The sequence below is a fragment of the Rousettus aegyptiacus genome, unplaced genomic scaffold (genome assembly GCF_014176215.1).
Source record: "Rousettus aegyptiacus isolate mRouAeg1 unplaced genomic scaffold, mRouAeg1.p scaffold_m13_p_8, whole genome shotgun sequence".
Classification (NCBI taxonomy): Eukaryota; Metazoa; Chordata; class Mammalia; order Chiroptera; family Pteropodidae; genus Rousettus; species Rousettus aegyptiacus.
Genome location: NW_023416311.1, coordinates 15,771,537 through 15,793,493, shown reverse-complemented (window position 1 = coordinate 15,793,493; position 21,957 = coordinate 15,771,537). Strand labels below are relative to the sequence as shown.

Genomic DNA, 21,957 nt, shown 5'->3' with positions numbered 1-21,957 from the left:
CCTCTGCTCCAAAACCTGGACTGGCTTTCCTCGTCCTGCCAGAAAGAGCTCAGACCCCTTAGCTGGACAAGCTGCCTCTTGCCAAACTAACAGCCACCTGAGCTCCCACCAAGCTGTCTTACTCCCACTCCAACCCCATGCCCTGGCTGCTCGGTGATCCTGGAGGGCCCCCTCCCTAAAAAGTGACCCAAATATGGCAACCCACAGTGATGCCTCCCGCCACCAAACTTCTGTGGCTTTAGTGTCTTCAGACACAAAGCAGAATGCTGCTGTGCACAGTGACACATCCTGGGTCCCCCAGGACTTTATAAGCACCCAAAAGCAGAGAAGTGATAGGAAATAACACCCTATATGATCTTTTTTATGCTCGAGACATTGCTGTCCCTGGAGAAATATTTACTAATCAAATTGCCAGTCTTCCCAAAGGAAAGTTGTTATCCCTCCCGCCTCAGTGGCAAACTGGTATAGAGCAAGAGCTCCAGAAAATGCAAGAGGAAATGGACAAAGCCTGGGATGTGCAAGAGGAAGCAGAAGCCAGTTACCCAGAAAGGCTTCACGTGGCCACCTAGGGGGTTTCCAGTTCTAGAATGCCTCTTCTGACCTTGACTCATGGAAGATTGCATTGGGGAGATGCTAGGCTGAGTCTTCCAGCTGAAGGCCCGGAATTCTGGGGCCACAGACAGCTCTGCAGGGATAGGAATGCCACTAAGGGACCCACAGGACCAATTTAGGGCACCTCCCCCAGGGGGCGGTACCTTTGGGTCTTCTCGATGAATCACCAGTATTATAGGGTTAATTTACATCACACTGAAACTTAAAGTAAACCCTGCCTGTAGTAATTGTCAAGGCATGTTTTTTACATGACAATTCAAAATTCTAAAAAAAAAGAGGTTGTCCAAAAGACCGACAGACTATAACAAGTGCTGGCAAGAATATGGAGAAATGGGAACCTTCATATATTGTTGGTGGGAATATAAAATGATGTAGCCACTGTGGAAACCAGTTTGGCAATTCCTTTGAAAATTTAGACATGAATTTACTATACAATCCAGCAATTCTACTCCTAGGTATCCAGTTAAGGTAAATAAAAACATATGTCTACACAAAGATCCATATGTATATAGTAGCTTTATTCACAATAGCCCCAAACTGAAAACAACCCAAATATCCATCAACTGCTGAATGGATAAACAAAATGTGACCCATTACAATGAATAGTATTCAGCCACACGAAGGAATGAAGCATTGACACATGCTACAACATGAATGAACTTAGAGAAAGTTTGCTAAGTGAAAGAAGGTAGATGCAAAAGGACAACTCCTATATGATTCCATTTATATGAAATGTCCAGAACAGGAAAATCCAGAGATAGAAAGCAGATCAGTGGTAGCCAGAGCTGGGGGGAGGGGCTCGGGTGGGGATAGACTGCTAATTGGCATGATTGTGTGTGTGTGTGTGTGTGTGTGTGTGTGTGTGTGTGTGTGTAGGGTGCAATGGAAATGCTCTAAAATTGGATCATGGCGATGGTTGCACAATTCAGTAAATTTACCAAAAATCTTTGAACTATATACATGAAATGGGTGAATTTTACAGTATGAAAAATCATACCCCAATACAATTGCTTTAAAAGTATTTGCTTTCCATCATTAATGTTTATTTCTGAATAGATTGTGCTCTTTGTGAGTTCCCGTTCCTGGAAGCTCTGGCAGCCTCACCAGCCATCACAGGACTTTGAGGGAACCCCCTGGGCTCCTGGTGAATGGGGGCTATAGTGTTGAGGACCAAGAAATGGATTCTCCAGCCCTTTTCATGAGATGTTGGAACAAGGATCACCCAAAGGGAAACTTCCGTAAGCCACCGTGAGAGAGGGCGATGACTGTTCACATGCCACCCACGCAGTTTCAAGGAAAACAGTTCTCCAGGAAGTAGCTCATAATAGCCACAAGAGGAGGCCCTGTGAGAATCTAGTACTCCCATTTTGCCAGGTCTGATCTTGTTGAAATGATGTCATATTACAGACTAGGTGACTGTAAGGATGCTTTGGTGAGGGAAGGAATGCAATTCTCAGGGACCCCGATTCCCACCTCTGCCCATTGCCCTCTCTCTCTACACGATTCCTTGACACACACACCCCGCACCCCCATGGAATGCGCATATTCTATGTTAGACAGCAGGTGTGCCTGGCCCAGGTTGGAGACAGCATTCTGCCCTTCACTTCCCAGTCTGAGTGGGGGTTCTCCGTGGAGTGTGTTGAGGTTGGGGTGGCCGGGCATGGCTGGAGACTTGTTCCCCTGCCAGCCCAGAGCATGACCACAGCTCCCAGGTGATGAGGTCTCAAGGACACAGGTCTAGGCAGGTGCACTTCACCCTCCGCACAAATCCACCTACTGATGTGGCATTGGCCAATGTCAGGATGGCGCCCGGAGGGAGCTCCTTCCCAGTGGCAAGGTGTGAGACTTCCCTGGGAACCAGTGCACGGTCCCATATGGCCAGACCTGCTATGCTCCCCACGAAGGCCTCAGAGCTGTCAAACCCACCCCCTATGCTGTCTTGCTCCTGGCCCAGCACCAGGGACCCACCAGAAGAGATCTCATAGCCCTCCCTGAAGTGGGAGCCAGTGGCCACTAGCCTGCGGTCCACGTGGAGCCAGTACCTGCCCAGGATGGATGTCCAGATGACACACATGTGGTGCCACTGGCCGTCCAGTAGCAGCTGCAGGGGTAGCTCCCTGAAGGCCGGGTCTCCGATCACAAAGTGGATGGAGCCAGGGGACAGGGAGTCCCGGCCGTGCAACACCAGTTTGTTGTCATTCTCCTCAGTGGCATAGGAGAGCAGGGTGCCCAGGTGGCCTGAGGCTGTGCGGACCCAGCTGCAGACAGACAGGGCCCGAAGGCCCAAGGGGAAGCCAGGACTGAGGAAGACCACATTCTCGGTGGAGGCATTCGGGAAGACAAGTGCAAGGTCCACGTTGCAAACTAGAAACAGAGGGGAGACAGTCAGCCTCTGGACCACGAAGCCACCTAGAAATATCTAGAAGCTTCCAGAAATATACAGAAACACCCATGCTGCAAGCACTGCGCTTTGCCCCAGGCAAGTGGGCCTGAGACCCCAGAAGCTGATCTTCATCAATCACTAACTATGAGGTTCGTGTCTCATTATCTTCACACACAAGCCCCATCTGGCAGGCAGGAAGACTGAGAACCAGGGCAGTCACATGAATTGCTAAGGAGCAGGTCTGAGCCGACACCCTTTACCACCAGCATAGCCTGTGTGTGTTTACTGTGGCAGCTGTAACAAATCTCTGCAAACTCAGTGGCTCAACACAACACAGATTTAATATCTTACAGTTCTGGGGGTCAGAAGTACAACATAAGTCTCACTGAGCTAGCTAGAATCATGGTGTCGGCAGGGCTAGTTTCTTCTGGAGGCTTCAGTGACAAGCCCCTTCCTACCCTTTCCAGCTTCTAGAGATGCCCGCATCTGTGGCTTGCAGCCCTTCCTTCCTCTGACCTGTGCTTCCTCGTCACAGCTCTGATCCTGACATTCCTGCCTTCCTCTTACAGGGCCCGCTGTGATGACACTGGACCATAATCCAGGATCATCTCCTACCTCAAAATCACATCCTCAAAGTCTTTTTTGTTACATGAAGTGACACATCCACAGAGTCCCAGGATCAGGACCTGGACATCTTTGGGGGCCATTGCCCTGCTGACCAGATGTCCTGCCAAGTCTGCCTGACAGAAGGGTGTGTGGGGCAGGCGTGGGCCTGCAGCTGCTGCATCTAGTCCGAGGTTCTGATTGGCAGGCTGGGGGCAGAGCCTGAAAATATACTTCCATAGCCCATCGGCCTATTGGGTTCGAGGATGCAGGGTGTTCTATGGCCAGCCCCAAGCTTCTCTTTCCACTTTGGGGGCTCCTGTCATAGGGCAGTGGTTCTCAACTGGAGGTAACTGTGCTTTCAGGGTACTTCTAGCAATGTCTGAACACAGTTAGTTGTCAGAGCTTTTGGGAGCAACCCTATAGCCATTCATTTCTTGGGAGTCCTGGTGGTTTACTTGGGGTCAACTAACTGGTCCTGTCTTATTGGTGAGGCCACCAGAGCCCCTGGGAGAAAAGGAAACACTGCTTAAAATTAAGAGGCCCAGGGGGCTGCTAAACCAGACAGAGGGATCAACCTATCAAAAATGAAAGTTAAAGATGAACTGGAATCTAGTGGGTGGAGACTGGGGATGCTGCTAAACACCCTAAAGCGTCTGGGTCGGCTTCCACAACTAAGGACCGCCTGGACCCAAATGTCAGTAATGCTGCAGTGGAGAACACCTCACCTGGGATATCAGAGCCAGCTTTACAAAGCCCTGGGAACCTACGTGGGTGGGCACAAGCCCCACAGAGGTGTTGGCTGAGTAGGGGTACCGCAGAGAGGGCTCATGCTGGTGAGGGCATCGGTGGGATCCTGCCAGTCCTGATGTGGCCAGTCTCTGACTTGGAGTGGGCATGTACTGACCGCTGGGTGGCACCCTGTCATATGTGCACATTCACTCCTAACTCCCAGGCAGAGGGGTGGCCTGACCTGCTGGGGACCTGAAGACTGTTTTTCACCTGGATGGCCCCTTTCTTCCAAGTGGAGTATGAGGGGTGTGAAGCCAGTATCCTCTCCACATAGTCCCAAGCAGAAGGCTTTTTGGAGGGGACTGGAGACCTAAGGAGGAGTGAGAGGGAGAAATGGAGGCAGATGGGTGAAGGACAGTTCCACAGGACTTACTCTCTCCTGGTGTTTCAGGAGGCTGCGTCCTCTGACTGCCTGGGTCTGGGGGCTCCCGTGATCCCTGGAGACGGCCAGCGAAGTCCTGAGGTGGGTCCCTGGGCTCAGGCAAAGCTCTGAGCACCTGCCTGGCCCCCTGTAGCTTTGGGGAGCTTCGGCTTGGTGGCCCAGGCTGGGCAGGGGGCCAGGCCGTGTCTGCAGTACCCAAGCCAGCCACCTGCAGCCACCCCTTGAGACCAGCCAGTCTGGCACCCTGGCTCTGGACAACGTGCATCAAGTGAGCCAGTGTGTCCTGCAGGGCCCGCACGTCCAGGGTCAGGCTGGACAGGGCTTCCCTCTGTGCCTCCTGCTCCTTCCTCTCCCGGATGTGCTGCTGGCTTCTCTCACTCAGGGCGGCGCTCAAGGCCAGCAGCCTAGAGTCCACCTTCCGGCTCCTGCGCTGTGTCTTCTTCATCCAGGTCTTGAGGTGGCTCAGGTCACCCTGCATAGCAGCCTGTGACTGGTTGACCACCAGAGCCATGGCCTGGCTTTCTTGGGCCAGGCTCTGGAACCGGGCATCAATGTTGAAGGACAGGTTGTAGTTGCTGGCGATGGCCTGCAGGTATGTTATGGTCACCTCCCGGAAACTCCGAAACTGCAAAGGATACACAGTAGCCATGGGGGTCAGGGCAGGGAAGGGCAAGGAACAAGCCTTCCCTGCTGCACTTCTGTGGTGCCTACTGAGAGCCAGTGGATCACTTTGACCAGCCCCATCACAGATGAGCTCAGAGAGGCAGGGCACGAACCCAAGGTCACTCAGCAGCACTGTGCAGGGTGAGGCCTCCAGGCCCACAGCCTGGCCTCCTGCTCTTCACCCCTGACCCTCCCTGTGAGTGGATGGATGCCAGAACGAGCTATGTGAGCTATTTGTGGGAGTCAAAGTGGGGAGTACTTGACATAGGCACATTCAGGGTGCTCGGGAACTGGCTATGAACCCTCATGGGAGCATCTGCTCCATGGTGGACATGAGACCTTACCCCTATGCCCAGTGTTGCTGCCCCGTCTGTCTGCCATGGCCCCGGCATGCCTTCAGTCACACCCCTGGGGGCTTCCCACCCCTCCCAGCCTCTGACTCCCACCCAACCCTCATGTGTCAGAATCTTCATTGTCTTCAGAACGGGGCCTAGGAAACCTTTTTTGCTGGGTTCCAACTATAGGTGAAATTAATGTCGGCTGATAAAAAGAACTACAAACTCCGCATCTGTGGTCACAGAGTGCCAATACTATTTCATTTCTGTAACATCCATCCTTCCTCTTTTGTCAATTAAAAAAAAAATCAACTGCCCACAGGGTAGGTATACTTACCTGCTCCTCCAGTCGGCGGAGCCTCTCGAAAAATGGTTTTCTTTGCACTGCAGGGCCAACTTCCTGGGACAACGCGCCATGCAGATAAATAGGTAAGAAAATAAGGAAGAAAGACAGGGTCTTCCTGCCCACGCAGCCCATTCTGAGATAGACGAGGAGCGGTGTCACCGCCGACTATGGGAGGATGATTTGTGCTCCTGCCTTAGCCCATGCTCCTTCTAGCTCTAAGTGGAAAGGTTTTCCTTCTTTGACTCTGGCTGAGAGTCAGGTATTTCCTGCTACCAGTTGAAAGGCATTTATCATCCAGCCCACGGGCTCTGGAGAGTTGAAGGTTCCTAAGGAGACAAGCTTAAAACAGATCCAGTTTCTTTAGAAAATAATTCTACAGGGTGGAAGCCCTGGTCTGGCTGGCTCAGAAGCAGAAGGGGGTGATTGCTTTAGCAGGGGCACATGGACTCATGTTCCCACAAAAGGAAGTTGAAGCAGGACAAGGAACCTGGCTGAAGCCAGGGAGTCCTTGGAGCCAACTCTGCAGTGAGGCCCAGCATCCCACCATGCGCAGTGTGTCCTGTGATGCCATCTCTCCCTTAGGTAAGGCAAAAGACATGAGATTGGGAGCCACCTTAATTTGTTTTGGGGAATAGATTATGTAGTGGGCTGAATTGTGACTCCAAATAAGGTAGGTCCAAGTTTTAATACCTGTGAATGGGTCTTATTTGGAAAAATGTCTTTGCAAATGTACAAGCCCTTCTTACCTGTCCCCCTGTATACTGTCTCCTGCTTAATATGAAAACTCAGCCAGGAATGATTAGACACTCAGAAGCTTCTAACAGGAATGACAAAATCTTCCCAAACAGAAAAGGAACCTAGGAAACAATGCTGAGAGCCAAGGAAAAGCTCAAAAATGTTCTAATCAATACCCTCAGAAAGACAAAAAAAGTTTTATGTCTACAAGGCAAGGAAAGGATGCTACAAAAAATGGAATACTCAGATAGAAAGAAGTTGCTCTCAGAAATAAAGACTGACCCACCCCATCCCCCAAATAAAAGGTAACAGAAAAGCCAAAAGGCAAAATTAAAGCAACTGGCCAGAAAGTAGGGGAGAAAGACAAATAAATGGAAAAAAGTTGAGAAAACATAACATTTGAGATCAACAAATGAAACTGTAAAGAGTGAGACTAAAAAAACAGGGTGGAAAAAATTGTTAGGAAGATTACCCAGGAAGGTGTTGCAGACTGGGACATCTGTCGTTTAAAAGACCACATGTCAGAGAGCACTGGATCAAGGAAAGGCAACTGACCCCAAGGTTCCTCTCATCAAGTGTCAGAACACAGCAGACAAGGAAGAGATCCTAACCATGTCCAGAGAGAAAACCTGGTCGCATGGGAAGGATTGAGACTTTCCCCAGAGAACTGTTGGCCGTCTCAGTAACAGTGCTGGCTGCCAAAGGCCTTAACATTTTCGAGTGAAAATGATTTTCACTTAAAATTATGCATCTAGCTCAAATGTAAATTGACCTGGAGCAAAGAATAAAGGCATTTTCCAGATATAAAAAGGCTTAAGAAACTTACCTTCTGTGTACTGTTTTGTGAGGTTACTGGATAATAGGAAAATAGGGGAATAAAGGATGATTGCAGTAGCTCTAATCCAGAAGGGGACTGGGAGGAATTCCCAGAGAGTCCCAGGAAGGCGTCATCCTCAACTCCTTGCTCTCTATCACACCACACATCAGCTCTAACTTTACGGAAACATCCCAGGTCAGGCAGTCTGTTTTCACCACCTGGCCCACATCAGTCTTTGCAGCAGGCGGCCCAGCGGGACTCCTTGCATCTGGGAGATACCCGCTACTGCCCGTTCTTCTAACTGCACCCAGGTGGATGGCTTAAAATGGGACTGCCCTTGATCACTCATTTTCTGACCCCGCCTAATTTTTCTTATACATATTTGCCATCTGGCATATTGTGCACGTACTTCATTTGTCTGCTTCATTCTCTGCCCTGAAGAGTGCTTGCTGTATGCAGCAGTCATTTAATTAATGTATGTCGAAAGAAGAAATGTTTCCCAGATTTCCCCACAAGGACCGTGTAGGCTGAGATGGCACCTCTTTGCAAGGTCTTCCCATATCGCTCCCTGACGCTGCCAATAGGAGCTTCTGCAAGATGGGAGGTTCCTATTTGCGCTGCGCATTTTAACAGCCACTAGCCACAGGTAGCTACAAGCCCTTGGAAAATGGCTGGTGCGACCAAGGAGAGGACCTGTTCCTTTCATTTGATTCCATTTTTTTTTTTCCACAGCCACCTGCGGTTGGTTGTCACGTGCTGAACGTGCAGCTCCTATTCCAGAACCCTTTCTCATTTACACTGCTTTATTCATGAATCCCTGAAACCATCCCCGTTGATGCGGTGCGTTTCCCTGCAGGGCTTGTAGCTTGGGGAGAGCAGGTTCTTGCCTCAGGGATGGGGGGGGGGGGGGCGAGGCCTGGCACCCGGTCGGCGCTCAGCAGGTATTGTGGAGGCGCGCACGCGTGGCACTTGGGAGAGAACTGGGGCTCCGGAGCTCAGGGAGAGATGGTGACCACTCTGGGAAAGATGGACACTTTGGCAAACGGAAGGCTGGCCCCTCAGAGTCTGAGCCTGAGGAACCGAACTCGGAGCCACGTGGGGGAACGCAAACCAGACCATAAGCCGGACTACGCGCTGAGGGTACCCTCCCCGTCCAGCGCAGGCGCGGATGAGGCCGCCCGCTCCCGCGCCTCTTCCGGCTTCCCGGTTTAGCCGCAGATTCGTCACGATCGGCCAGCGGGGACTAGCCCAACAGGCTCAAAGAAATTAGCGGCAGCTCTCTCTCCTGGTCTGCAGATTTCGTGATCTGCGGGCGCGCGAGCTGAGAACCCAGCGTGGAGCTGGGCCTCGCGGCCGTAGCGAATCGACTGTGGGTCGGCAGCGGCGGGGCGGGGTCTGAGCGCGCCGCAGCCACGCCTGGGACCGAGCGGTCGCGCTCCGCTCTGCGACCTCTGCCCTCCACTGATACCCCTCCTCCAGTCCCCGAGACCCGCCCCCGTCCCACGAGGCCCCCCCTTCCTGCCACGTCGCGAGGTGGGATCTGGGCGCTTGCTGGAGAGGGAGCGTGGGACGGGCCAGTCGCTGGCCTCCGCGCAGCGCGTGCGGGAGCGCGCGTAGACCGGGCTGGTCTGGGATCCCCCAGGCTCGTGAAGACACTCTTAAGACCCCTAATACAACCTTATCAAGTGGCTGAGTGCACTGGTGACAGATGCCTACTTAATGATAGTCAGGTCTGCTGGGGCTTGTGACCTGTAAATACTGTCCACAGATGGTTGTAGTTTCTGGGAAGGAAGGGAGTTTGTCTAGGTGAATCACAGATGGGTACATCAGGGAGTAGGAAGAGCATCTGATGGGTGCCTCTAGACCAGGGTCTTCCTACCTGGGCCTCTGCACTGTGGCACTTGGTTTGTATAGTCCTTTCTTGGGGGGAGGGTTGTTCCGTGCATTATGGGATGTTTACAGTCTCCTAGGTCCCTGCTGTTCCTAGTTGTGACAACTGAAGATGTCTCTACTGGGAGATTGCCTTGCTGTGGAAGGTGTCATGGAGGGCCTCAGGCCCTGAACAGACTTCTAGTGGAAACAGTCACAGATGCCTGAGGGGGAGGATACTGCTGGGTGACAGCAGGGGTGGGAAGGAATGGGATTTCCAGGTTTCCAGGAAGCTTAATAGAACACCAGAGGTTTCTGAGAGTACATGAAGAATGCTTTCTTATCTGAGACTGACTCCTGTGTGGATGCCCATGGCCCCTTGCATTTCTCATGTCCTTTCTTATGAACAGAATGGATCCAGTGCTTTCTTCTGTCCGGCTCACGGTCCAGGAAGCTGTCCACACTCTTTCGTCTTCTGAAGATGGTGACCACATCTTCTCCACCCTGAGCTCCCTAAAGCGGTATCTCAGTAAAATGGAGAATCCAGCCCTTCCCCGGGAACAGGAGTTTGCCAGGGTCCACTTTTCTGCCTTTCTCAGATGTCTTGTTGGCAAGCTGAGCCCTGACTGGCTTGAGCTGCTGCCTGGTGGCCAGTTGGAGGAGCTGTGGGCTAGCTTCTTCCTGGAGGGCCCAGCTGACCAAGCCTTCTTGGTACTGATGGAGGCCATTGAGGGCGCTGCCAGGTGAGTGGGGGTGGGTCTGATTATGGAGTCAGTTGTCACATCTGAAGCATAAGCATGGCCTGAAAGATTGCAAACCAGTGGTAGAGCACCTGAAAATTAAAAGCAGTTTGTGCTAATCTCTGCAATGGGAAGGCCCTTGCTCTCTGTTCTGTCTGTGATGTGTAGAGAAAGAGAGGGAGCAGGAGTGTTCATGTCCCAGTGTCTGAGACCGTGGGTTAGCTCCAGACTGAGGTGACATGGGTAACAGTGGGCATTGTCATCCTCCTGGGCCCTCTCCTTCACCATGTGGTTTGAGCTCTCCCGTGAGGCACCTGGGTGCTGCAGCAACCTCACAGGGTGCCAGTCTTGAGGTGGTTCCCATATCCCACACCTGGGCACATGACGGTCCTTGTGAGGACACCTCATCATTGCGAAGCTGGGTTTTCAGCGGTTGCTGTGATTTAAAAAAAAAAAGCAAGCACCATGTGAAAAGCACCGTCAGGAGAGGGCAGTGTGATTCCGAGATGGGAGGCTGCGCTGGACTCAGCAGGTGCTTGTGTCCGACTGGTAATTGTTGCTACTTAGTAAGATTTAAATACTCTTTCTTTCAACCCATGAATAGGATATAAGCGCTGATTAAGTGGTTGGAATTACCTGTTTAATGATGGCTGTTGCTATTCCTTTTGGCTGAGGGTGCTGCGGATGGCGATGCTTGGGGGCTCTGCTCATCACACCTGCTCTTGGTTCAGCCCCAGCTTCCGTCTGATGAAGATGGCGCAGCTGCTGGCTCGGTTCCTGAGGGAGGGCAGGATGGCTGCTGTGATGGAGGGGCAGTGTTGGCAGAAGACAGAGTTGGCCTTCCCCCCGCTCCAGGAGGCACTCCTCACCAAGGTGGTGAGCTTGCCTGACCGCCTAGGCAACTGTCTGCAGCGTGAGAACCTGTCCGAGTTCTTCCCTCAGAACTACTTCCTTCTGCTGGGTGAGGAGGTCGTGCAAGTGCTGCAGGCAATTGTCGACTCTCTCCGAGGTGAGGACTCCTTTGAAGTGTCTTCTTCCAGCTGTTTTCTCAGTCTGCGTCCCCTCCTTCCCTCTCTGGCCTCTGGGGACTTTGCAGTCTCTGGGCAGTGCTATCAATGAGTCAGAAGTTGTTTCCTGTTTGGGGCGGTAGCAATCCACATGATAAAGTTTTACCCACTTCTCAGCTGTTGACCTTGGAGGTGGAGCTGACTCTTGATTTCTTCAGTTCTTGGGTGGACATAGGTGAAGCCGGCCATATATTTCTGCTCACTACTGGGTCCTCACTCAGCATCAGCAAGAATGTCCACGGTCTGAAAACCGGAGCTTTCACCTGATGAGAGTCCTTCTCTCTTGGCTGTTGGCCAGGATCCACTTGTCTTAGTTGTCTCAGGTGTCTGTCACTGGGCATCTTGGGTGCATGGAGGGGCTCTGTGGGAGCAGCTTCTTACTCATTTTTTCATCACAAAGTCTTTGGGGCATCAATCGTGGAGGCAAGTGTCTTGCCTGGATGTGTCCGGTGCTCCCAGCAGCTGAGGCTGTGGAGTGGGCACCATGTCAGGCACCATGTCGAGGCTTTTCACATGTGTTGCTTCAGATAGTTCTGGGACCATGCTTGAGAGAGGCACTATCGCTGTCCAGGGGGAGGGAGCCACATCGAAGTGAGGCTCCTGCATTTAACTGACCGGGCCGCCCAGCCCCACTGTTTTGTGCTGGGTAATGCCCGCAGGATGTTCTGAATAGCCAGAATGTATCTAGTCTGCCTGTGCAGTGGCTGTGTGTGGTCTCAGATGCCCCTCTTCAAATCACAAACATGGTGTTTCCATTGTGTGTGGGTCCTGTTTGAACCCTGGCTCTTCTGGTAGAGTTTGTGTCACCCACTCTCTCCTTATTCCCATGTCCTTATATCTTCCCTTTGTCCCTATGGGCGGCTCAGAGCCCCACCTGCCCCTACCTGTAGCTGGCCACCTCAGCCAGATCCCTCTCGGTGCCTCTCCTCCTGGTGCCGCCATACCCATCCTTGTTTTGGAGGATTGTGGTGATAATTAAGCGGGTGAATATGTGTAAAGGTTTGTAAACAGTTATTATTGATTTTTCAAGTTAGAAACAATTTTATCAAGACTTCAGTTGGATTGATTGAATGAATTGGCATTTTTACAACATGAAGTCCACCTGCCTAGGAATGAGGTCTGTCCCCACTTGTCAGTTGTTCTTTGATGGCCTTACTGCCATTCTCCTTTAAAAGCTCGTTTTCCTTCTTGTCTCAGGTGGCTTGGACTGCTCTGTCTCCTTCGTGTCTCAGGTCCTTGGGAAAGCCTGTGTCCATGGGAGGCAGAGTGAGTGTTTCCTTTCTGGGGAGAAGCCGAGGTGCATTCTGGCACTCTCCCTGTTTCTCCTGGCAGCTGTCCTGGGAGGGGGCGTGTATTGTGGTTCTCTGGTGGAAGGTGGGAGCCTCTCTGTGTGTCCCAAAGCAGCAATGGTCCCCTTGCCGGGGCCTGGCCCTGGGTGAGCTGATGCCAGCTGTCCTGGGCCCCTTGGTGAGGGCTTGGCTATGCAACTAGTGGACCGATGGGGCGCAGACACCAGACAATCCATGGCCCCAGGCTCAGGGCCTCCTCTGTGTGCTTCTTAGAGGAGATCCTGGGTGTGCTGGTGCCCCGGCTGACAGCACTCACCCAGGGCAGCTGCCTCTGGCAGCGGGTCTGCTGGCGCCTGCTGGAACGCGTGCCTGACCGGGCCATGGAGGCTGTGCTGACGGGGCTCGTGGAAACCGCTTCCGGGTAAGAAGCAAGGCACCCTTCCCAATGGAAACGCTTCTCTTCCAGGAAGGCGGGAGGTGGGATTCAGACGATCCATGCCTGCCATCCGTTTGTATGTAGTTGGTTTCTGGTCCTTCACAGGAAAGGCTGGCCGCCCCTACTCCAGGAGAAGCATTTAATCCTGGATATGGTCAGAGCAGGGAAGGGATGATATCCTCTTGAGTTGAGGTGCAGGGCTCTTCCTGGCTTCCACATTTACTGGGAAGAGGGAGCATCAAGAGTGACTTGGACCTGAAGCACTTGCTGAGGCTCCCCCGTGGCTAGTGTGGAGTCCTGGATCCAGCCTGATCTGTTGAGATTCCTTCTTTTCCCAACTGTGCCTTGCAGGCCTGAAGTCCTCTCTAGACTGTTGGGGAACTTGGTGATGAAGAGTAAGAAGGCCCAGTTTGTGATGACCCAGAAGCTTCTGTTCCTGCAGTATGGATACACGGTGAGAGCCAGTGAGGGTGTGGGCTGCAGGACACCTCAGGTCCCAGAGAAATGACTATAGCAAGTGGAACTGCAGTTCCGTTGTCCAGGAAATGTCATTGTCTTTCATCCCAGACCCATTCCTGCTCTGGGACTCCTGGGCAGACGGACCTCGGTCCCCTGGGCTCCCCCGGCTAGGCAGGTGGCAGGTGGGTGGTGTCTGCCTGGCAGACAATGACAGGACACCCAGCTTCTGTTGCAGACACCTATGCTGCAGAGCCTGCTAGGGTACCTGGCCATGGACAGCCAAAGGCGCCCACTGCTCATACAGGTAAGTCCTGTCTGGTCCTCAGTCCCTACGATGTCCCAAGACCACTTTCTGGTAGGACGGAGAGGGATTACGTTCTTGCCTGGGATGGAGGGGAAGCAGGTGGGGCTGTCTGAGGAGGCCGGGGTCGTGCTGTCTGCCAGGCGCTGAAGGAGCTCCTGGAGATGTGGGGCAGCAGCAGCGCGGTCCGCCACACACCCCTGCCACAGCAGCGCTACATCAGTAAGGCTGCCCTCATCTGCCTGGCACACCTGGGGGATGAGGAGCTCCAGGACAGCCGGGACGGTGAGCAGGTGGCAAAGGGCGCCCCGTCCCAGTCCCTGTACCCCCGATCCCTCCCCTGCGCTCATCATGCATGCGTCGGTGCTTCCAGAGTTGCTGGCCAGCCTGATGGCAGGAGTGAGATGCCGCCTGGACAGCAGCCTGCCTGCTGTGCGCCGCCTGGGCATGATCGTGGCCGAAGTGGCCAGTGCCCGGATCCACCCCGAGGGGCCTCCCCTGAAGTTCCAGGTGAGCAAGGCTTGTGCCTGTGTGGTCTCCCCAAACTGCTGTCACTCCATTCCCTTATGTCACCTCATCTTTCTGGGTCCAGGCCCATGGAGCATCTGTTGGCATCAAGTCGGCCTTGGCGGCCCTGACGAGGGTCACGGCTCAGAGGGGAGTGGAGATATAGCCCATGCCTAGACCCTGGCTGCTGTCTCTGCCATGGTCAAGGTCAGAGCTGAAACTGATCCTCCAGATGGATCCCTGGGTGTTTAACTCTCAGGCCATTCTAGGCATCCCCAGCTCTGGGACATCCTTGGGGCTGCTGCCACATCTGCTCTGTCCCAGGGGATTCTCTGGCTCCCTCAGGAGGAGTGGAGCCCTCTAGCCTTCAGCGTACCCAGCGCTGCTCTCTGCCGAGGTGGAGACTTAGAAAATCACTCTCAAGAGGTTCTGGCTGCCAGAGGCTGGTGGCGTACAGACTGGGGGCTATGATGGCAGGGCCTCGGAGGGGCCCCAGCTCTGCCACTCCTGTCTCAGCCAACTCCAGCTCTTTTTCATTGTAGTATGAAGAGGATGAGTTGAGCCATGAGATGCTGGCATTGGCCACCCTCCAGCCTGTGGCTGACAGCCCCTCAGAGGCAAGGTGAGGTCTCTCCACCCTGAGCTCTGGGCATGGTTGGCCAGGTGGGGGTGATTCCTATGCACTTGTTAGATTCTGGCTTGTCATCCCGGAATCAAATTGCTGAGACAGAAGCTAAAAAGACGAGGGTGGGGTAGGAGGAACATTTTTTTAGACTCTGGGATTAGAAATTCATTGTGGGGTGTCCCTGAAGGGTTCCTTTCTCCTTGTTTCCCAAAAGCCCGCCTGTCACTCCAGTTGCTACAGAGACCCCTGACAAAGAAAATGTGGATGATGGTGTCCCCCAGGCACAGCCAGAGGGTTCTGACTCTGAGCTTGACAGGTAGGGTGACAGGAAGGTGCTGAGGAGGCATGGGGCAGTCCCTTGCTGGCATCAGAGCCCACCAGGTGATTGCGAGGGCTGATGGGCCTGTCTTGTGATGGGGAGCTCGTGCTGCAGGGCTGTGCTGGCTCTGAGAACTCTCCAGTTTTTTCCCGATGTGAAAACCAGTGCTCAGGGGCTTAGTTCCACTGCAGCCTTAGCCTGTCAGCTGTTCTTGAAGCTTCAGACACAGGAATTTTGGTGACTCAGGAGTTTGTCTTTGTGGCAGAGGGTGCCCAGCTTCAGCTCTCAGCGGCTTCTACTCTGCCTGTTGTCTGTTCCTGAGCAACCAGCAGGCCCCATGTGCTTCTTCCATAGCGATGATGAGTTTGTCCCCTATGATATGTCGGGGGACCGAGAGATGAAGAGCAGCAAGACACCCATGTACGTCCGGGACTGCGTGGAAGGTGGGCCTCTTTTTAAGGTGTGAGCCCTGCTAAGTGCCCTGAGGGGAGGCCTCAGCCCCGGGCACAGCTGGGCACTTAAGCCCCTGGGGCTGCTGGGCTGTGGGACTTGTCCATATCCCAGGAATTCACCTGCCTTCTGCTCAGTGCCTAGATCCTGGCTGCTGTCTCTGCCATGGTCAAAATTAGGGTTGAAACTGATGGAGGCCCGTGTGTGTTCTATGCAGCCCTGACCACGTCTGAGGACTGGGAGCGCTGGGAGGCAGCCTTGTGGGCCCTCGAGGGGCTGGTCTTCAGGAACCCGGCTGCCACTCGGGAGGTGACTGGGCAGGGGAGCTGGGATCTCAGGGTCATGGTTGGTGGGTGATGTACTGGGAGGAATGTGTGCAATGAGGGAATCCAGTCTGGCTCATGCGCGTGCCTTGGTGGCTTTCTGTTTCCTCAGGAGGCCCATCACTGGGACCTTTGCTGGGGTCTCTGAGATGTGTCTGTTCTATTGTAAGGAAGGCTGAGGGCTGTGGGGGTGTCTGGGGCATCTTGGGGGCACTGAAGTTTCCCTGACCCTTGTGTACAGGTGAGCGTGGAGCTGGCCAAGGTGCTCCTGCACCTGGAGGAGAAGACGAGCGTGGTGGGATTTGAGGGGCTGCGCCAGAGAGCCCTGGTGGCCGTCACAGTCACAGACCCTGCCCGAGTGAGTCTCAGCAGCTGTGTGGTGCCGGGGTTGTGCCCCCTCCTCCCCAGGTATAGTCCATGTTGGGGCCCTACCTCCTACCTCTGGAGTTGTGAACCTCAGCGGCCTTTCGTTTGCCTGGCTCAGGTGGCGGAGTATCTGACCTCACAGTTCTATGCTGTCAACTACAGCCTCCGGCAGCGCATGGACATCCTGGACGTGAGTGCCTCTGGGTCCCTGTCCCATTTGTCAGGTGCAAGCTACCTTAATTCAGGGGCCAGGCCGGGTGCAAAGCCCCCAAAAGGAGAGCAGGTGTTTGCCAAAATCTATGTGGGCAGGTCCAGAGTCCTCCTGAGTCCCTTGTTGCTAGGCCTCAGAGGCTGAGACCAGTGTCTGTCTGATAAAAAGAAATGAAATTACGTCTGCAGCCATACCATCCTTAACAAGCCCCATTCCGTCTGATCTCAGAAGCTAAGCAGGGTTGGGCCTGGTTAGTATTTATTTTTTACAACTACAGCACCTAGGAAGACCAGGTGCTGTAGGTGTAAAAAATAAAAAATAAGGGATTGTAAACTGACAAGACAAGGTCCTTGCAATTCGTGAGGTCAACCAAGGGTTGCCTCACCTAAAAAAAAAAAAAAAAGATATTATGACACTTGCTACAATGTGGATGAATCTTGAGGGTATTATGATAAGTTATTTTTTGTCTGGCTTGTTATGACAAGCCAGACAAAAAATAAATACTACATGATTCCACTTACATGAAGTCTCTGGAGCAGTCAAAATCACAGAGACAAAGTAGAATGGGGTGTACCAGGAGCTGGGAGGGGGATGGACGAGGAGTTAGTGTTTAATGGGTTCAGAGGTTCATTTTGAGAAGCTGAAGAAGTTCTGGCAATGGATGGTGGTGATGGTTGCACAACACTGTGAACGTACTTAATGCCATTGAACTTAACAGTAGTTGAGATGGTATGTGTTAGGTGTATTTTACTAGAGGAAAGCAAAGACTAAGATGATAGTAAAAAAAAAAAATTCACTGTTTTTGTATTTAAATTTCGTGGCATCTGGTACATTCATAATGTTGTATAACTGTCACGTCTGTCTACTTTCAGAACATCTTGCAGCACCCTCAGAGATAGCCTGTGAGCATTCACTTCCTCTCCCCAAGTCCCTGTATCTACTGTTGGTTTCTGTGGATTTGCCTGTTCTTGGTACTTCCTATGCAGAAAGTCATATGTGTGGCCTCCTGGGTCTTGCTTCTTTCACTCGCATGTTTTCAGGGCCCACCCACACGTAGCCTGGGTCAGAACTTCATGACCTTTTCCTGTGAGGCAGGGGGCAGGATTGGACCAGCTTCAGAAAGAGAAGCGACCCAGGCAAGGGGAGTGGAGCACGGACTAGTCACCAGGGAGCGTGCCCACTTTTCCTTCTTGAACACCCACAAAATGAAGTGTAATCCTGAGATGCTTGGAACTGACTCCCTACATGGGTCTCTGAACCTCCCCCTCAAAGACAGTGAGGGCTGTTGATGGGGCACTTGGTTTACCTTGAACTTAAAAAATGTCATTCTTCCCTAGAGTGATGGCAGCTTCCTTGGGTCTTTCTCTCCTCTAGGTCCTGACTCTGGCTGCCCAGGAGCTGTCTCGTCCCGGGCGCCTCAAGAGGACCCCCCAGCGCAGCTCCCTGGACCCCACCTCCCAGTCCGGCTGCACTGTGACTCCCGCCTGGCGGGCAGTGGTGGACGAGCGGGTCAGAAGCAAGACCCGGCACTTCTCGAAGGTCAGCCAGGACCCTGCTCAGGTCTTCATGGGTGGGGATTTTGGACAGGCTGGCCAAGCAGTTGGCCACCTCTAGGCACTGTCTGCTTAGAGGGGGCAGTGCCAACACTGGTGGTGGTCTGTGAAAGGAGAGTTTTGGGCACAAACTAAGCTGTATCACATATGTTGTTGCACATCAGACTGAAATGGTTTTAAGACATGAGTACAAAGGTAGGGGTGAAAAAAGCCCTAAGAATTCTATGTCAGCAGCGGATGACCTGGTGTGGGCTGTGCTGTTGGGATCCGTCTAGGCCAGGGCTGATAAAAAGGAAGGAAAGTCTGATCTTGCCCCTCCCTCCCTGAGACATTTAGGCCCTTCTGGAGACGTTCTTGGTTTTCACTGGGGGTGGGTGCTGCTGGCATCCAGCTGGTGGGGTCCAGGGAGGCTGCTCACCATCCCACGGCACACAGGACATCCCCTCCATGAGACTGTTCTGCATGGGGGAAGGAGGGCTGCGTTCTGCACCCAATGTGGTGTCCTGTGAGCCCTGTGTGTTTGGCAGGGCTCTCCCAGGCGGGGACCAGCCGGCAGCCCCAATGAATTCAACTCGGTGGCTGGCTACTTCTTCTTCCCCCTTATTCAGCGTTTTGACAGGTGAGTGGGAGGCCTGTGATTTGGGGAACATGAGCCATGGACACTTTGCAGACAGGAGGCTTTCCAAGTTGGGGTCTGGGTGGGACTTTGGTCAGCAGCAGGGCCACCACCTCAGCTTTGGTTGTTCGTAGCTTTCAATTAAATGATGAGGTGAGGGTCACGGTTTCTGTCACGGATGTCAGGTTCGTGTCAGGGCCTCAACCTCGCTGGTGCCTCGATGCTACACGTGCTCTGCCCACTCCTCCTTTGCCTCCTTGTATAGCCTTGGCCTGAGTGGGTTATAGATGTCCCCTCAACATCTGCCACACAGGGTATGATGCTCTGGTGACAGTGGAGAGGGGCAGAGCCTATAGTCCTTCCCCACAGAGGCAGAGTTGGGGGCTGCCGCCTTTGCTGTGTGGCCCTTCAGGTGGTGGCCTTGGTTCCCCCAAATGCCACCCAGGCCCAGGCTTGGGCCAGGTGGCCTTGCAGAGTGACTGAGTATCTGTCCAACACCTTCTCCTTATGACTCTGAGTGCCACAAGGAGGCAGGTGGTGAGGAGCAGCATCCAGGGGGCTGGGGTGTCCCTTGGTGGCCCAGGAGGGAGTTGGCCCTGAGCGCCAGACCGGCATCATTCATCGGATTCTGTGTTGTAGGCCTCTGGTGACCTTTGACCTTTTGGGAGATGACCAGTTGGTTCTCGGGAGACTGGCCCACACCTTAGGGGTCCTGATGTACCTGGCTGTGAACACCACGGTGAGCTGAGAACTGGCAGCTAATGGCCCCCCCCCCTTGCGTGGATTATGTGCCAGTGGTTTGTCCTCCCCATGGGCCTCACCTTGGCCCTGTGGACAGGAGTGTTGGGGCCTGAAGATAGTGTCCAAGGTGGGGACTCTTGGGTGCCAGGACCGCAGCCCACTGGCCTCTGCTATTTCAGGTGGCTGTGTCCATGGGCAAGGCCCTGCTTGAGTTCGTGTGGGCCCTTCGCTTCCATGGCGATGCGTGAGTGGCTGAGGGACTGGGGGCAGTGGTCCCATGCAGATGTGGTGGGGGCGGGGGGGGGGGGCTCTGAATCCTGGCAAGTGGACATTGGGAGGCTGGTGGTGGCTCCCAGGGGTGGCCGAGAGGCAGCTGGGTCTGGCACTTCTAAGAAGGAAGGGGACAAGGAAGGGGGCTAGGCAGGGCCAAGGGCGCCTTTGCTGCCAGTGGGGCTGCTGTGCGGCTCCGCTGGGGCTCAACCCTCCGCCCTGCTTGGCAGCTACGTGCGCCGGGGCCTGCTGTCCGCTGTCTCCTCCGTCCTCCTCAGTGTCCCAGCTGAGCGACTGCTGGCAGACTTGCCAGACGAGCTGCTAGAAGCCCGGTCATGGCTGGCAGGTGAGTGCCAGGTCACGGGCTGTGGTAGTGAGGTGGGTGGGAGGCTGGCGCAACCTGGAAGGGTCCCAGTGGCCATCAGAGTATGTAGACCATTGTGGCGATCCCTTGAGCTGAGTGAGGCCCCGTCCATAGGCTAGCATGAGTGTCATGTCGCTCCTTGTTTACACACTAAGTGTCTTATAGGGGGACTTGAAAGAAGGCACTCATGCCGGAAATGGCATCTGTATTCCTTCTAAAAGTTCTCACTCTTCAAAAAGGTTACAGGAGCCATACAGTGAGCACCGTGTATCCTCACAAGAGTCACTGATCCTTAGCATTTTGTCATATTTTGTTCTCATCCTTCCACCTACATATACTTTTTAAAAACTTTGTTGTCACCAGTATGTAGCCACGTGAGCCACCACACCCACTTCCACCACTGGAGCTCATGGCTGGGACTGGACCATCTGCAGCTGCACTTGAAGGCCCAGTGGTCCCGTGATGGCCTTTCCCTTTCTTTCTGCTGGATCCCGGGTCCAGTCAAGGCTCCTTCGGGACCCTGACCCCCGCCGCATTCCTAGCTCCTACTGTCTGCTTGCCCCTAGTGTCTCATTTTGTTGGTGCGCAGTGCACCCCACCACATAAGTTTCTCTATATCTCAAGTTACATGTGTCAGGATAGCTCTGGGTGGTCCTTCTCGGGGCCTTGTGCTGCAAGTGTGTGGAATCCAGTGTCTCCTGTTCCGGGATGGGTTTCATTGCTTTGGGGTGCAGGCACCTTCCCTGAGGTGAGAGTGGTAACCATGGATGGAGTGACTCTTGGGGGCATGTGTTTACCTGTCCCAGCCTCCTTCCTGTCGCCATCACCTGACCAGAGTTCCTAGCCCAGGTGGAGGGGAGCATCTCCCTCTCACAGGGATACAGTAAATGACCCTTTCTTGGCATCTGAGGTGCTTCTGTCATTAGGGGCCGCAGCAAGAGAGTCTGGTTCCACATGCCTGAGGCCCAGGACAGCCGGCCATATCAGGCCCCCGTGAGAGCTCCTTTAGGAAGGCCTAAATGAAACAAAACTGAAGAGGGCTGCCCTGCTCAGTGCCATAGATGCCGCCTGTAGTCTGGTTTTATTTTCCTCTTTGGCAGATGTGGCCGAGAAGGACCCAGATGAGGACTGTAGGATACTGGCCGTGAAGGCACTGCTGCTCCTGGAGAAACTCAAAGACAAGCTTCTTCCACTATCTTCACCTTAGTACCCTGGGACCAGAAATGGTGCCAAGGGAAGAAGGGAAGGCCAGGGGGGCCAAGCACAAGGCCGAGCCAGGCCAATGTTTGGGCTTTATGGTGCAGCCACTCGTGGGGAAGGCCGTCCATCCGGTACTGAGCGTGCAAGCAGGAAGGCCCCCGCCCGCTCGGCTGTTTATAGCCCAGCAGGTCTGAGTGCTCACCTAAAAGTCCACTCCAGGGCCTCTGAGTACTGCCCCCAATGGATGGAGCACCTGAACGCTGGGGAGGGGCGAACCTGAGCGGGGATCCCGGGGAGGGACATGGGGCAGGCTTTGCGGGCAGCTGGAGGGGAGGAGCGAGAGGGTGCTGCTGCTCAGGGCCTGGATGTTCTCCCATGGGAGCCACCAAGATGGGCAGACTGGTGGGCTCCTGGGCCCGTGGGCTTCTTAGCGTCATGTCCTTACCTAAAGGCAGGTGATGTTATAAAACAAAAAAAGAAGAATAAAAAGGAGCTTTAGGTGTGCATCCCATGCTCTGTGGTTCTTACTGCCCAGGGAGGGACCTCAGTGCCTAGGTGAGCCCTCCAGAGGGGAGACATGAAA

The 21,957-nt window shown here is 53.8% G+C and overlaps 2 protein-coding genes across 6 annotated transcripts; one reads left to right on the top strand and one right to left on the bottom strand.

The window, feature by feature from the left end:
• Positions 1 to 1,115: 1,115 nt before the first annotated feature.
• PTX4 (pentraxin 4) lies at positions 1,116 to 7,770 on the bottom strand. Its single transcript, XM_016136638.2, has 4 exons — positions 7,678 to 7,770; positions 6,108 to 6,455; positions 4,764 to 5,397; positions 1,116 to 2,976 (listed from the first exon to the last, which is right to left on the bottom strand). Exons 2-4 carry the CDS (start codon positions 6,246 to 6,248, stop codon positions 2,336 to 2,338), a joined length of 1,416 nt encoding a protein of 471 aa, XP_015992124.2. The 5' UTR covers positions 6,249 to 6,455; positions 7,678 to 7,770; the 3' UTR covers positions 1,116 to 2,335.
• Positions 7,771 to 8,868: 1,098 nt separating this feature from the next.
• On the top strand, positions 8,869 to 21,880 carry TELO2 (telomere maintenance 2). Of its 5 annotated transcripts, none has more exons than XM_036225242.1 (21): positions 8,870 to 9,201; positions 9,948 to 10,280; positions 11,009 to 11,286; positions 12,542 to 12,610; positions 12,907 to 13,054; positions 13,421 to 13,523; positions 13,752 to 13,832; positions 13,973 to 14,114; positions 14,203 to 14,339; positions 14,879 to 14,958; positions 15,176 to 15,277; positions 15,635 to 15,723; positions 15,948 to 16,039; positions 16,295 to 16,411; positions 16,538 to 16,609; positions 18,005 to 18,169; positions 18,711 to 18,802; positions 19,439 to 19,538; positions 19,720 to 19,784; positions 20,041 to 20,156; positions 21,275 to 21,880. In XM_036225242.1, the coding sequence occupies exons 2-21, from the start codon at positions 9,949 to 9,951 to the stop codon at positions 21,379 to 21,381; spliced, it is 2,487 nt and encodes an 828-aa protein (XP_036081135.1). In that variant the 5' UTR covers positions 8,870 to 9,201; position 9,948; the 3' UTR covers positions 21,382 to 21,880. The 5 variants fall into 5 exon arrangements, 4 of the variants coding, with proteins under 4 accessions (XP_036081135.1, XP_036081134.1, XP_036081133.1 ...); XM_036225241.1 differs by having other exon boundaries at positions 8,870 to 9,398; XM_036225240.1 differs by having other exon boundaries at positions 8,870 to 10,280.
• Positions 21,881 to 21,957: the final 77 nt, after the last annotated feature.